A 16653-nucleotide genomic window follows, 5' to 3' on the forward strand; every position below is an offset into this window, starting at 1 on the left:
GCTGCTGAACTTTCAAGCTATCAGTCCTCTAACCCTCATTTTCCATATCCTCAAAACGAGAACGAAGGAACACCTTTCTTCTTCAACCCTCTCATATCAAGCAGTACACCACCGTATCGTCCGGTGCAGGTACGTGTATCATACCTCAAACTTATTATTGCTTTTCCATTTATAATGTTACTATTATGCTAATTCATCAAGTACCAACGGCATGGTGTGCGATTCATACGCATCAACGATTATCAGTCCGGATACAGGACGGAAATTGGGTTATTTCACATCCAAATTTTCGTCCTACATCAAGTCGTCTACAAACTATGATATGCCTTTGATAATTAGACCACTACTGACTATCTTTGGACATTTTGACGAACAGATGCCCGTCGGTGATGTTATGGTGGACCCATTTCACCAACAGGAGCAACTGCCTCTGTATGTCAATCACATTCTTTTGAAAAAAAACTCATTGCAATAAATTTCTAAGCATAATTTCTGATTGAATGAAAAATTGCTTGATTCTTAGGTCTCTGACTATGGGACCCAATCAATATGCCACAAGCACAGTGAGTTTTCTGTTTTGACCCTTCAAATACTACCGTAAATAAGAAGTGATTTCCACTCGTTTTCTCTCCCGCACACACCTCGTTTATTTCTGGTCATTGAAACGAACAAATCAAAGGAGAATCAATGGACATAAATAAAGAGGGGTGTGCAGAAAGAGAAAATGGGTGTGCGGAAATCAATTCCCAAACTGTTTCAGTTTCATTTTACTTCACCAAGATTGATGACATTGATACTACTGCCGTATACTTGTTTTCCATGACCAGATGACGGCAGGCCACAGTGGTGGGAATCAGAGGCCGTCCTACCTCAACCAGCAGCCAGCTGCTTTCTTCTGTCCCCAGAGTGTCAATCCTGCTGCACAGCTCTCGATTCCACCCGGGTTTTGGTACATGACCTGACATAATCACAATCTTTGTTTAGTTGTCTTATAACATTGACGTATGTTTACTTTTGATGTGATGATTCAACTTAGGCCCCAACATAATCAAGTTATACAAGGTTATGGAGCTTTTAACCCACAAGGGAACAACTCCGTACCCTATGGAGCTGCACAAATAAGGTACACATAAATCAAATATTGCAAAGTGAACACGGAAACATGTTTGTTTATGGGAATTTTATTAACTTGTACACGTATGCATCTGATTTAGAGCCCAACCCCAAGACACCCTACAGTTGCTGAATCAGCCACAACAAATGAACCAAGTCCCTGAAAATCCTTTTCAAGTAGGGGAGGATTCCGGGTATCTGATCTTTCTTCTTTCCAAATTTATTTTTCAAATGCATCTTATCAGAAAAATAACAATCGATCATAGACACAAACCTTAATTGTATAATATTATGCATTTAGTAATGCAACATTACCAATTTTTCTCCCATGAAAAGCATATCGTAATATAGTTCAATCTTAATTTTGAAATGCAGGGCCCAGCCTGGACAACAGGAACAAATTAACAAAGGGAAGGCGGCCCTTGCACGGAAGGCACAAAATTCTAATTCTAATCCTCTCATGCAGTCTAGGTTAGCAATCAAAAGTTTAATTCTTCTATGAATCTATATATGAAAGTGTAATACTGCCGTAAAAATTTGGGGGAAATTGGTAAAAAGATTACTTGATGGGAGGGGTGTGCTTACGATTATCTATGTCTTTTTCAGGCCTCGTGGAGTGGCTAAGTCACGACCTTCTATCCCTATCCCTATAAGGCCGAGGCCGTCTGTGCTACCTAACATAGCTGATCCTCCGCATCACAGCTCTGCACCTTCCAAAACTCAGATATCTTTTAGGTACCTGCATGATCCTTATTTGCTTATATTATTCATTCCTTCGGGGTAAGTACAAGGAATTTAGAAAAGAATGGAACATATTACTAATCTTAATATTTCTTTTTTTTTTTTTTTTTTTTTGAGAAGAAACTATAACAGTTTATTAAAAAAGAAAAGTGAAATACACAGAAGTGGATAAGAAATCCACCAAGAACAGAACTAGAAAATCTCTCAAGAGGATCTGATTACAAGTAGGAAAACCTCAACCAGAATCACTTTACAACTGCTAACATATCCCACAATATGTGAGAAAGAGAGTAATTCTTAAAATCATTCGAAACTGAAGCCCAGAGGCTGCCCAATATCTTACTCTTCCCCATAGATCTGCTACCCCCACACCAGTATAATCCTCAAAAATTCTTTTGTTACGCTCCAACCAAATGTTCCAAAAAACTGCCAACACCAGACAACCCCACAAAGCTTTAGCTTTCCTCCCAATTCCTAGAGCCTCAAAATTGGTGCTTAGAAGCTCGAAACAACCCTTTGGAATGACCCAACTAACTCTAACCTCCTGAAACAATTTCCACCACAATTGAATCGTGTAAGAACAATGAAGAAAAATGTGGTTAACACTCTCCTCCTTAGCTTTACACAAACTGCACCAATGGGGAGAGAAGCAAATAAAAGGACTTCTCCTTTGAATTTGATCACAAGTGTTGAGCTTCCCAATAGCCACTAGCCACACAAGAACTTTGACCTTCGGAGGAACTTTTGATTTCCAAATCTGAGAAGAGGGTGGAAAATGTTGCACAATCCCATTGTTGCTCAAGAAAGAGCGATAGGATTTGCAAGTGAACAATCCTGATAATTCCAGTTTCCACCTTCTACCATCCGCTCTTGATTGAGACAAGCAAACATTTTCCACTTTCTATAATAATCTAGCCACCTCTTCTATCTCCACCTCGTTCAAATTTCTCCTGAAATCAAAATTCCAGCTCAAAGAATTGATAGAAAGATCCACAAAACTTGTGATGTTCTGGTTGTGCATTCTCGATAGCAAGAATAATCTAGGAAATTGTTCTTTCAATGGTCCCCCTTCCAACCAACCATCCTCCCAACACCTCACCCTCTCCCCGTTGCCCACCTCAAACTTGCAACATTGTAGAAACGGTTGGAGACAACACGAAATATCTTTCCAGGGGCTTCGACTTGAACCCCCGCAATGGAGGATTTGCATTCCACCCATTATCCTGCAGCCCATACTTGCTTCTTATCACCTTGTGCCAGAGAGAATTTGGTTCCTTTGGGAATCTCCACAACCACTTAGCCAATAATGCTTCATTCTGATTCCTCAAATTCCCCACACCTAAACCCCCTTCCTCCTTACTTTTAATAATTGTCTCCCATTTCACCAGGTGGTTTTTCTTTCCTTCCTCCACCCCCTCCCAAAGAAATCCTTTCATTAGTTTTCCTAATCGTCCAATCACCCCGCAAGGAATTTTGAACAAGGACATGTAGTAGATTGGCAAGCTTCCCAAAACAGATTGAATCAAAGTTAATCTGCCTCCTCTGGATAAGAAGGCCTTCTTCCAACTTTGAAGTCTTTTTTCCATTTTTTCTGCCACTGGATCCCAAAACGTAAGTGCTCTTGGCCTACCCCCCAAGAGGGAGACCCAAGTACTTTATTGGCCAACTACCCACCACACAACCTCAAGAATCTGCCAACCTTTTTAATTTCTCACCATCTGAGTTTATTCCAGCCAAAGAACACTTTGCTTTGTTGATTTTCAACCCTGAAACAGTACAAAATAAATTGAGCACCTCTAATAAATTGTTCCAAACTTCCTCATCTTCCGCCAAGAAGAAAATGGTATCATCAGCAAATTGAAGATGAGAGATCTCCACCCTTTCTTGCCCAATGCCTAAACCTTTGATTATATGGTTTTCTTGAGCCTTCTCCATTAATCTACTCAAGACATCCACTACTAAGGTAAAAAGAAAAGGTGACAGTGGGTCGCCTTGTCTCAAACCTCTTGAAGCATGAAATTTTCCCCTAGGCCTCCCATTGATCAAAACAGAGAAATTTGCAGAATTTAGACATCCCTGCACCCATTTCCTCCATCTATTGCCAAAGATTTTCTTTGTAAAACTTCCTCTAAAAATCTCCACTCGACATGATCATAAGCCTTTTCAAAATCGATTTTGAACACCAATCCCTCATCTTTCTTCTGCCTCACCTCTTCTACCACCTCATTTGCAATAAGGACAGCATCCAAAATTTGTCGGCCTTTAACAAAGCTCCTTGATGTGGAGAGATTGTGCTTCCCATAACCTCCCTTAGTCTTGAAGCTAGGGTTTTCGCCGCAATTTTGTATAAACCAGTAACTAGGCTTATAGGCCTGTAGTCCGTCACTTTCAAAGAATCTGACTTTTTCGGAATTAGACAAATAAATGTTTCATTTGTCATCGCATTTATTATCCCAGTCTCAAAGAACTCCATGACCTTCAAAATATCCACTTTCAAGAATTCCCAACAGTGTTGAAACATTTGCAAGGAATAACCATTTGGTCCTGGCGATTTATCCCTTCCACAATCAAAGACTGCTCTTTGTACTTCCGATTCCTCAAAAGGCCTCTCCAGCCAAGTTGCCTTAGATTCACTTATTGAGGCCCAATTGATGCCTTCCAAGCCCCAACATACCTCTTCGTTGCTACTAAACAAGGACTTGAAGAAGTTAACGATATGTTTTTCTATCTCTTCTGCATCCTCTACCACTCCCCTGTCATCCACTTCCAACCTTTCTATATAGTTTCTCTTCCTTCTCCCACTTGTTATTCTATGGAAAAATTTAGTATTACCGTCCCCTTCTTTAGCCCATTCCAGTTTATCTCTCTGTCTCCACTTCACTTCTTCCTTATAAGCCAAATCTTCCACAAGGAAAAGTAACTCTTCCTTCTTTCTTTTAGCAGCAACATCTAGCCCTTCCAACCCTTCTCTCTTATCTAAATCCTCTATGCTAGCCTCAGCATCCTTAATTTGTTTCTCGATATCACCAAAACTTTCCTTACTCCATCTTTGCAACTTTCTTTTGATAACTTTTAACTTGTACAAAAATTTATAACCCTCCCAACCCTCCACCTGCTAAGATTGCCACCATTGTTTGAAATTGTTCCTGAAATCTAGGTGCTGTAGCCACATGTTTTCAAATCTGAAAGGACGTGGCCCCCATTTCACCTTGTTAGTATCTAGTTGGATTGGACAATGATCAGAAGTGACCCTTGCCAAAGCCATTTGTCTTACCTCTGGAAAAATCTCTTCACAACCTACCGAGAACAAAAATCTGTCTAACCTCCAACACACAGGTTCTTCTCTGAAGTTTAACCAAGTAAATTGAGCATTGAGCAACTCCAGATCCTTGAGTTCTGTATCTTGGATGAAATCATTAAAATTCCTCATGCTTGTAGTCATTTTTCCCCCATTTGATTTCTCATTTACAAATCTCACCACGTTAAAATCTCCTCCTACACACCATCTTGGTCTGTAAAGACCGTAAAGGCCAGCCATTTCTTCCCATAACTCCCTTCGCTCTTTATTTTTGCAGGGACCATAGACACTAGATAACCACCAGTCCAACCCATTGAGGGCTTTAATTTTTATGGAGACAGAGAAACCTGCAACCAAAGATTCAATAACCGAGATGTGTTTGGTGTTCCAAATTACAGCTATACCCCCAGATCTTCCTTGAGCAGGAGCATAAATCCATTCTTTAAATCTGCTTCCCCAAACACTAGCCACAAGCGACCTGTCAATTGATTCTTTCTTTGTTTCTTGTAAGATAATGATATCGGGCTTTAAGCGCCTGAATTGTTGTTTCAAAATCAACCTCTTCTGCCTACTTCCCAATCCTCTAACATTCTAGCTAATTATCTTCATTAAATCTGACAATGCCCCTTTGAATTTTCTTTTCTGTCTTGTTTCCACCCACAAGCTTGCTAGCAATGACTTTCCTAGTATTCCTTTCATGAAATAAAGACCTTTTCAGTGGCACCGAAGAAATTTTCATATTTGACATGAATTTGGTAGTTCGATTTTGTGCTTCACGTTTGACTAATACGCAAGCCGACCTTTTCCTCCTGTTGTACTTTAACAGTTTCTTGTTTTTTCCAGCATCCTTGTATTCAACTTGTTCCACAGTGTCTAAATCTGCTACATGATGCGACTGAGAAGGTACCTCATCCAACGTCGTCCTTGTTTCTATTGTTGTATCAGTGAAGAGATTGTGAACCACATCGTTAAAGCGATCAAAAACATCGAAGGTTTCTTTTTCGTCTTGTGAAGAATAACCAAGCTCCTCCTCTGAATCTGATGATTGTGACATGTATTCGTCTTCAACAAAATCTGATAATTGAGAATAATCCAGACTAAGATCCTCTGTTAACCTCATCCTTTGTTCAGATGATTCCTCCTCAATCAACTTGCCTGATGGCCTTATTGGAACTTCATCGACATCACTCTCCTTTTCTTCCATCTATTCACAATCAGTATTTAAGAAAGTGAGATTGGGAGATTGAATTTCTTTCAATTTAGGCCTCTCGAAAGGAGTCTGATAAGATCCGAACTCATCTGGAAGAACAAGCTTCAGTCTTTTTCCACATTTATCAGATTCGCCAAATCTCCCATGGAAATTCAATTTGAAACAAATTGGGGTTTTTCTTGAAACACCCTTGCGATGAGCTTCCTTAGCCGAAGGGCAGTGAGATTTGTTCACTGTTGAATACTTTGAATTGCTGCTTCCTATTGTCAACCAATTCGAGTGCTTTGATTCCACCAACAAGGGTGTCTGCGTATTATCCATGGTTGACAAAACTATTCCTTCTTGTAATTGAGATCTCAGCCCATTGAATTTTAGATTAATTGGGCCTAGACATGGCCCAGCAAAAAGATTTTGTGGGTCAAGACCCACCATCCTTGCAGAGTCATATAAAGAATTCTCCTTCTTAATGGAGGGCCCACATGCCTCCAATACCTTTTCTTTAATCCAAAAGAGACCACTTTTGAGATTAACCTCCCTTTTTGTCCTATTAAAATAAAACCCCTTCGTTTATTTTTGTGCTCCTTCGGTGGAAATACCACCGCCACCATCTGTCCCACATACCTTCAAGCCCTTGCCTTTATCCAAATAGAACACTTCTTTCTGACGTCCCTTCTCTTTTGAATTATTAAAATAATCCCTTGCAACTGCCTTTTTCTGCTCCTTCTGTGAAAACCACAGCTTCTGTCGTTTCCGTCGCTTCTGTCAGTTTTTCTGCTCACTGTTGCTCACCATGCCTTCTTACAGAAAAAGTAGGCACATTAATTGCAGGCTCCTCAACCCGCGCACCCTCAGTCACGTGCATGCTCTCACCTTGCTTTCTTTCAAATCCAACAGTGACAGGGCATTCAAAATCTCCAATCTGAAAGCAGACACGTGTCCCCGATATAGGGGCAGTCTGTTGTAAAGCTGCCTTCGCCAGAGGGATAATTTCAGTGATCCTTTGTAACTTCAATTCAATCTTCAAAGAGCCATTTGGTATTTTGGTTACACCACAATCTGCTGCCGAAAGATTAGGTCTCTTTGCTGGCGAAAGTTGACGGATTTTTACCCTGAATACTGATTCTCCATCTGCCACATTTACGAACTCTGGAATAAAGCCAGTGTTGTTAGGTTTGATTTTTAACTTTGCTTCAAGCAAAAAACCAAAGTTAGCTGTTCTACGGTCAACTTCTACCAGACCACCACATGCATCGCCAATCTTTTGGAAAAAATCATTGGTCCAAAGGTGCGGCGATAAACCTTCCAGAGCAACCCATCCACCATAACTAACCACCTTTCTGTCGTTTGATTTGATACTGTCCCACCATCCAGACAACACCACATCTGGTAACTTATTCATGGCTAGAAGTCCAAGTTGAGCAATTTTTGTTGCTTCCTCTTCGTTCTAACAAACAAACAAGGCCTTGTTGCATTGGAACGGTGAAAGCCAAATTTTCTTTCCCAGCAGATTTTGAAGTGAGGCCTCCACATCTCTCCAAGGCTGATGCACCACAAGTCTCTCACAAACGATTACACTTCCCTAACTATAGGATTCCGTGAAAATATCTCTCATATTCCAGTTTTTCTTGATCCATATTTCCTCTCTGACGTTTTGAAGGGATGCCTCATTTGTCAACGTCTTGCCTTCGAGAACTGCATCTCTATACGAAACCTTAGGGCCGAACCCCGAGTGGCTGCTCAAAGGCTCAATTCCATCCCTCTGAGAAGCCCCGACTCTCTTTCCCCCTCGAAGGATTTCAGACAGTAGGTCTTCCAAACTTCTCCAGCCGAAAAAGTTACTTCCTTTAGGGACGAAGATATTCCTGACAAAACCATCCTTTTCTGTTTTGGACAAAACAAGGAAATCCCCGTTTTTGTTGTGGAATCTTTCAACCCAAAACTGATAATTATGACCTCTATATTTTCTGAAGAATTTCTGACCGCTTGTAACTACCGCCTCCTTTAACTGATCAATGAGCCAAGCAGCGCAACCCAAATCGAAAGAAATCTGGTACCCTCTGTATCTAGTTGTCTCTGTTAAACGAATCCTTTCACCAAAAGACTTATCTTCAACCTCTAAGATGAAAACCTTTTGCTCAACTTTGTAATCCCTAGATAAATGTCGGTAGGTCATCTTTTCTGAACAAGTAGACGATGAACCTCTATCTGTTGAATCTGATCTGCGTGGTGTATTCTATGAATGCATAACCTTTGGACCTTTTGGAAATTTTGTCCATTATTATTTTAACTTCAACAAGCTCTCCATAGCCTTCAAATGCAGCACGGAGGGTTTTCTCAGATGTATAAAACGATAGGCCAGTCATAAACAATTTCTTTGTTTTTGTGGGGGTTGTTTCACTTGCCGCTCCAGAAGTTGAGAGATTGGTAGAATTCTGTAAATTCTTAATATTTCATTTAAAGAACATAAAATTGTTTACGTGGCCCATTAGAAATAAACCTTTCACTGAAACTAAAAGGGTGATGCGATGTTCAATACACACGATAGCCAACCCCCAACCACACACCACCCCCCCCCCAAACAAACAAAAAAACTTTCCTCTTCTCCTCCTCTACATTTTTTTATTAATTTCTGTCCTTTAAACTCCTTCAATTCACTCAATCAAAAGGCTGGAAATAGAAAAAGTGTGCATAAAAAAAAGGTGTATGGATAGCACCAACCAACTAAAATACTTTGGACTATGCAAAGGTCATCTCATAGTTAAGATGATGTTGGTTTACGACGCACTACCAGATCTTGGCCTATCAACCTTCTCTTGGTGCTTTTATGTCCAAAACATTTTACCCTATGTTAATCGCTTAAATTTATGAAGAAACCCTTACAGAATTGTTTCCTTTTAATCACAAGTATCTTCTAGGAACAGTACTTTTAATGGTTCAGGTTCATGCTTTTATTGATTTTTTTTTTTTTTTTTTTGGCAGGTTTCCTCCCATCCAACTTGAAGAGATAATGAATCAATCTAATGTTACAAATGATGGCAGTTTTAAGAGGAGCAGTCAACTGCAAAACTCCCCAACTGAGCAAGTAAGAGGCTTCCTTACTCAACAATTCAAATAAGTTTCTGAATCTATCGTCAAATATCCTACATTATTTTCATTGGGAAACTTTATAAGGATCACACTGATTTTTGACTTCCCAACCAACATGAGTCTTCACCAAGCAATAAGTTAGCAGTATATAATATATTGTAAGAACTCTACCATAGTGTGTAAAGGGGTTCCCCAATCCGCATAAACATTCTTCGATGCACTTAGAGAAAAATCCTATTAATATGTGGTTTCTTTTCTTGAATATGTTTTCATAAATAAGGGTTCTGAAGAATAGAAAATGTTTTAGGGAGAGATACCAGAACAGGGGTTTTCTGAAAAACGACATGGCAAACGACCAGTAAAAGTGTCATCCTCGGCCAAACGCTCAAAGGTAGCAACTTTTCAGTACCGCATTGCATTAGGTTTTGCAACGGTTTAACCATGGGAAAGGGTTTCAGAATCAACATTGTATTATGATCACTGATGAAATCATCCTTCACTGAAATGCAGAGGACTTCAGCAGCTTCTAGTCGTAGGGAAGTCAACAGGAGTACTTTTGAACCGCAAGAAAAAGAATTAACTCTAGTCACCAGTTATTCAGTTCCTCCTAATCCAAGGTATTTGAAGTTTTATTGAATGGTCATCTTTCTGTTCTTGGTAAACTTTAAGCTGACTATAGTTTTTATGATTTCAGGCAAATTAAAAATAGTCTTTATGATCCAGCATTTGAGGCGATGGGATTGCCTATTGACCCGCATCTTCGAATGTTGCTAGCACCCCAGCCGAATCCTCATGCAAAGAAATAGTTGGCTTGGTCACCTTTAACTTGTCCGGCAAGATGTGGTCCTGCCGTGATTTATTGTTCAATAATAAAATGCCAGTTTTATTCTGACATTATAGTCCTTGACAATTGTTTAAGGTCTTTCCTTGATGGATTTCTTAAAGGTTCCTAAGAATTTTATTTAAAATTTTTACCAAAAAATATTTCTATCTAGTTGCAGTTTTCGTGTATGCAGATGCTTTAAATCTATATACAATCATAATTTATTTTTTATGGCTGAGGAAAAAATTGCATAAGAACACATCATCCCCTTAGTTTCAAGGAAAAGGATGTGCAATAGGTCAAATGCCAATAAGTACTGAAAATTCGTAGAACATCCGTTACGAAATAGGAACACCAAAATGCTATTGTTTCTTAGCTTAATATTTGATTGATTGGATGGGTAGTGGCCAGGAAGAACATAATTGGTGGAGATAGAATGGACATGAAACCACAGATCTGTTTGAAAGGAAAGAATACTAGGTGTAAATCTGTTATACAAACAACCGTCCATATAAGCTTAAAGCATCAAGCTTGTCTAGGGAGGTTTGAATTACCATTTGTGGAAACAAAGAAAAAATAGATGGCCTGTAAGTGATGCAAAAATAGAAGAGCGGATATTTTCTTCTATACAGGAGGCAGTTAGGGCTCTGTAGTCTGGTAGATGGTCAGGGACACTCATACTAGAGCTTCATACTTGTGTATTCCTGATTCTATGTTCGGTGTTCAAACAGAGTTTGTTTCCGGTTTTCCCGGGTGCTTTGCTGCAGAGATGTAAAAATTTGGTTTGTGTACTATGTTTTGACTGGCTTTGAACCCCTTAGCCTACCGCTGTACTTCTGTACTAAGAGTCCTCGAACAAGATTTTAATTTCTGGTATGTCCAGTCCTTTTGAGAGTTAAAATCTAGGTGATGCAGGACAGTAGCGTTAAGCTGCTGTGCAGCACGAAATTGGTACCAGGGCAGGTTCACCGCTTCGCTCTGCACCATGGCTGGCCGGGGACGAGGTTGTGGCCGTGGAAACCAAACCTATCAAGCAGAGATGGATGAGATGAGGTGTATGATTGAAGATCTGTCAAGAGTACTGCAAGCTCTTCAACGACAGGAACATGCAGAGGCCCGTATGGAGATTCCGGTATGCGGACTCAGACCCTTCAACCTACTGGAAGGTAGCCAGAAGGATGAAGAAGAGAACGTGGAAGACGAAAACCCCTTTCATGATGCTGGACCCCATAATGGGTGTGAGGCAGATTCGAAGATTGATTGGTTCGTGCTTTGGAAAACGGTCCAGGATTAAGTTGCTGTTGTTTTTGGCAAGATGCATGCAGAAGATAGAAAAGTGTTGGTTGTAGAGCTCAAATTGCAGAGTGCTGCACGTCAATGGTGGAAGAGAGTTGAAGAACTGCGTGCTCAACAAGGGAACCCCAAAATCAACATATGGGAAGACAGACTGGTACACCAAATGTCATAATACAAGTGGTTGAAATTTTTTTTTCAAATATCCAAACAGTTGTATTATGACACTTGGTTTACCGAGTCATGTCCCTGGCACACTGAAAAATATCTAAGAAAAGAGGGTATTGCGCCATGGCAACAAGAGAGCTGTTTCTAAGCCCCTAGACACAGGTTGGCAAGGTGAGCCAGTGGCTGCTCGAGGCATTCAAAGTGATCAAGGAGACATTCCAAGTACTCGAACAGGTGGTAGGAACTCTGTGGGTGCTGAATCCAAATGCAAAAGGGAAAGGATTGGTCTACAAAGCTAAGTCAAGACTTCCAAGGTTGGAAACATGTCAAAAGATCAGTGTTATGCGATGGGGCATAGATCTTACGCTTGTCCACAAAGAAGAGTGAACTTGGCATCCGTGATATTATTTCAACTAGGTTCTGATTACTCACTATACTTTCATTTCCAAAAGCCCAATGACAAAAATCCAAATGAGATAATAATACATTCTAAAAGTTATCCACCAATTTAACACATTCAACAAAAAAGAAAACAGAATCTCTCTCTTGAAAAAAACTAACCTCAATACATAGTGTTATCAAAAACCCAAGGTTCGTGCACAAAAAGCTCTCGGCCATTCATTTGCACTGTCCCTGCAGCAATATCCTCCGCGCGTTTCCTCTCTGCTTCAGCTCTTTTAGCAGATGCATCATCAGCCTACCAAAAAAAAAAAATTCAACATATTAGCCTACACAACAATCTCATTAGTTCCACCAAACAGAAACAATTCCGAACAAAAACAAGAACTCGACTCATATTCGACATTGCAAATCCGAACAAAAATCATACACACACAAAAACACAACTACCCAATTAAAAAAGAAATCAAATTTTCACAAACATTTGTATATCTGACCAACCTTTATTAAAGCTAAATTAACATATTATAAACAATTCAATCTATATTATGTAATGTATACTATTGCAATATGATACCAGAAATAGAAAGAAAATAAAATGGGAGAAAATAAAACCCTAGCCAGTACTGCCTACAAATCTAAAGCGAGAAAGTCAAAAATTGAGAGAAAAAAGGAGGAGAGGGACCTTCTGGCGCTTCCAGGAGAGGAACTGGGCCTTCGTCATCGACCGCGGAAACTCGACTTCCTTAATTTCTTCTTCTCCCATTGTTCTTGTTTTTATGTTTGATTCTCGTTTTCTCGGATTGCACTTTCTGTTCCAAACAGAGGTCTGAGGGACTCTCTGATCGGTTAATGTAGTTTATTATTGTTAGGGTGGTGCCGCATAATTACACTAACACCCTTTTGATTTATTGTTTTTTACAAAATTCTCTCACGTTTGAAACATTACACTAACTCTCTGAGGTTCTGATTCACTTTTATACAATACTCTGACATCACCTTAGAGGTAAACATGTCCTTGAGGGGTTACGTAAGTAAATTAGAATATCAGGGGGTGTTAGTGTAATGTTTTAAATAAACCTTAAGAGGTGTTAGTGTAATTATATTGATTTTTTTACCTTTCACACATTCTTCCATTTACAGCCATCAAATTGAATGAATTAAAGTATTGGAAAAATAAAAATTAGCAAAGTTTGTGTGGAAGGTTAAAAAGGGTATGTGAATAGCATCACGACGCCGGGAATTGTGTTGAGACGTTGTCATTGGGAACAACATACTACCAATGATATGTCGTTTGGCTAACTGGCTAAGACACATTTAGGAATGCTTTTGCTCGAAGTACTTTTTTTTTTTTTTCAACATGAACTTCATTAATAAAAGAAATGTTATAAAGATGGAAGTTTAAGGTCATCTTCGTTGGAGAAAGAGAAAAGATTAAAGGGCCAAAATATGGCCTGATTTGAACAAAATATATCCCCAGCTAAAGGCTAGGCTAAAAATCAATGTAGCTCACTAGGCCAAAATATGGTCAAAGAGTTATCGAACTGGCCAAGCTTCGCCTGATACCCACTCGTTTGCTGGGTTGGTGCTGCATGCTATCTGGATATTCTAATCATTACCTATATACTCCTGGTCATCCTCCTCATCCTCGACTCCAACAAAATCATCATTTGAAATCTTGTCCCGCCTCCTCATCCTCATCGTCGATCCAACACAAGACCAACACAACAGTCTCTTTGTCTGCAGCAAAGGCCAATATTTCTTGGTCAACTCTTATCATCCTTTTTCTTTGCATTTGCCATCGCGGTGTTGCCCAACTCTCAGCGCTCTTGACTATGACATCCTTCACTCTCTTCACCAAGTACTACTACTTGTGCTATCTTCTCGTTCTCTCTCTTCATCTCCTCATATGTAATTTTAAGTGATGCAATGCATACACTCTAATAACAATTTACCTGTTGTATGTGAAACTACTTGATTCTGTCTTTGACAGGATATGACTTGAAACTTGAATAGTTATTATTTATTATTATTAGTCATTTATTTGGTCTTAATGGATAAATATCATATATATTGTGTGACTATGAGCCCTTTGATTTTTTTCAAACTCAGACATTAATATACATACATACATTTTGATTGCTTAAATTTGAAATTGTTTTCTTCATTCTCTGGAAAAATGATCAAGGAAATACACGAGTAGCAAAACTAGTTTCGAGTAATGGAATTCGCGGACAGTAAATTTCTCTAACGCATCAAATATCCCAATTATGTTACTGCACTACCTCAAACCTAATGCCCAAAATCTTATGGCAGGAAATAAAGTTGCCCTTTTGGCAGTCCCATGGATGGTAAGTCATTAACACACTATTGCCAAGTTGCCACCACCTTAATGAAGATTAAGGAGGCTGATCATTAGAAAAATAATAAATTATTAAGAGAGCTATGTTTAGCCATTTTAGTTCGAGATGTTATATGAATATGGTCTGATAATTTTAATTAAAAATTAATTTCCTACAAAGATATAATTATGAAAAGAGTTGTGTTAGGCCCCTTCAGTTGGAAATGGCTGAAAAGCCCAACAAATTGGCATGATAAGAAATTGATGTATAATTTTTCAGCGAAAGAATGTATACAACACAGTTTCTACATATCCAATTAAAGAGGCAATATAAAGATACTAAAAAAAAAAATTACAACATGCCTAAAGAGGACAAAAGCCTAATTAAAAATAAAAGATGGTCAAGCACACAACGACCAACAACATCACATAACACCACCACTAGCTACTCCAGGACCAAACGCCACCACCACAATGCAGCAAACCAGGGGTTGTAAGGACTCTATCATGATAAGAATAATTGACGTGGAATTAATTAGTTAAAGTTAAAACCACTAAGGATGCTAATCTTCTTGTTTGTAGGACACTAAGTATACATGCATTAGTTATGGTTTTACAACTAAATAAACGTGGAGGGTTTTTAGGCTTTAACCATCCTATGATAGTTGAGATGTAGTTGGGTAATTTGCCTATATAAGAGGTGTCCCTGCTCACAAGAAGACTACGTCCAAACAAGATCTAGAACTATCGCTAGGGTTTTGATATCAGGTTCCTCAATCAGTAGAAGACTCTCTTGGTTTTGCTATCTTTGCTGCTTGATTGATGACATCCTCACGTATGATCGATCTCTTTCTTCATCCCACTCTTTAAATGTTATATTTAAGATATGTGGCTTGTGAACCTTGTTGAAGACTAACCATTTATAGGTCTAACATTTGGTATCAGAGCAAGGATAGTCTACTTGGATTCAAACTTAGTTATCTTAACATTTATACCTATATCACTCCATCCTCAGTGTTTGCAAAATATCTTGAAGAGATTTAAGGAAGCATTGGAATTGCTTCGATGGGCAATTGCTTTTCAAAACCACATCAAAATGGGTTTTTGATAAACATTGTTACATGAATTAGGTTGCATGAAATTGTAACTCATTGGTCATAACATTCATATATTTCTTTTCAAAGAAGGGAATGTTTTGAGTTGTTTGTTTTGTGAATTAGAACATAGTTTTTGGTGGAATGTTTAATAAATTCGATTATTCTAATTATTATTGTCATTGATCATATTTTGATCCTGGGCACTAGAATTCTTCAACTAATGTTTGAGGTTTTCTCTTTTGTTTTTCTGGGATGGATTGTTGTGTTCGTGTGGTTGATGGAGTTGGGTTTTGGATCTTTTGAATTCGAGTTTCAAATTCCATCGTGCATGGGTGGTTCAAGCATGTTGCCCAATTTGAAATTCTCACTCCCAAAGTCTTGCTTAATGGTGTCTTGGTTTTGTTGGAGCTTGGATGAAGGAACAAACAATCACGCAATTTTAACAATTGGACAAATGTTTATTAAATCTTCACCAAAGTGGGATTTTATGAAAATTTTGGTCTGAGAAAGAATACATGCAATTGTGATTCAATTTCTAAGCCTTTTGCTCCTATCGACGATGAAATGAAGCCAAAATAGCGGTGCCTACAAGAATATCTTATTGCAATTGGTCTCAGCCATGGTGGCAGAGGTGACGATGTTTTCGATTATACGTGACGAAGACACGGCAAGTCGGTGTCGTTTGGCCAATGAGCTCGTATAGGCCATTGGAATTGGAAAACTTGCATCTTCAAGCTCAGGCTCATGAAGCCTTATCAAACTTAGAGACTGTCATTGTTGAATCTCCATTGGGGTTAAATCCTAAAGTGGATGGGGACCGACTGATTGCAACTATTCCTCCATTGACAAAAGAGCATGTTCAGGTGACTTACAACTATTTTTCCCCTCATTGTTTTTGTTGTGCCTATGTGTTATTTTCTATACTGGATGTTCTATATACTTTATTTGGTTGAGCATGTGTGCTTGTTTGGATTGTTCATTGCGTTTGGACCTACATGTTTTGGAAAGCGTTGAGGTGGTGTTGATTATAGAGCAACATGTTATGAAAGTCTGATACCATGTGAAAGTGAAGAACAAGAAGGT

General features: G+C 39.0%; 1 protein-coding gene and 1 long non-coding RNA gene across 2 annotated transcripts; one reads left to right on the forward strand and one right to left on the reverse strand.

The window, feature by feature from the left end:
- Positions 1 to 602: 602 nt before the first annotated feature.
- On the reverse strand, positions 603 to 12978 carry LOC103937316. Its single transcript, XR_665795.3, has 3 exons — positions 12818 to 12978; positions 12295 to 12430; positions 603 to 958 (listed from the first exon to the last, which is right to left on the reverse strand). It is a non-coding gene; the product is annotated as an uncharacterized LOC103937316 (long non-coding RNA).
- On the forward strand, positions 978 to 12293 carry LOC125475909. Its single transcript, XM_048581294.1, has 7 exons — positions 978 to 1123; positions 1215 to 1307; positions 1489 to 1584; positions 1720 to 1848; positions 9342 to 9444; positions 9960 to 10066; positions 10144 to 12293. Exons 1-7 carry the CDS (start codon positions 1005 to 1007, stop codon positions 10253 to 10255), a joined length of 759 nt encoding a protein of 252 aa, XP_048437251.1. The 5' UTR covers positions 978 to 1004; the 3' UTR covers positions 10256 to 12293.
- Positions 12979 to 16653: the final 3675 nt, after the last annotated feature.

Source organism: the organism of the source record quoted next, unplaced genomic scaffold (assembly GCF_019419815.1).
Source record: "Pyrus x bretschneideri cultivar Hongxiangsu unplaced genomic scaffold, Pyrus_bretschneideri_v1 Contig17, whole genome shotgun sequence".
NCBI lineage: Eukaryota > Viridiplantae > Streptophyta > Magnoliopsida > Rosales > Rosaceae > Pyrus > Pyrus x bretschneideri.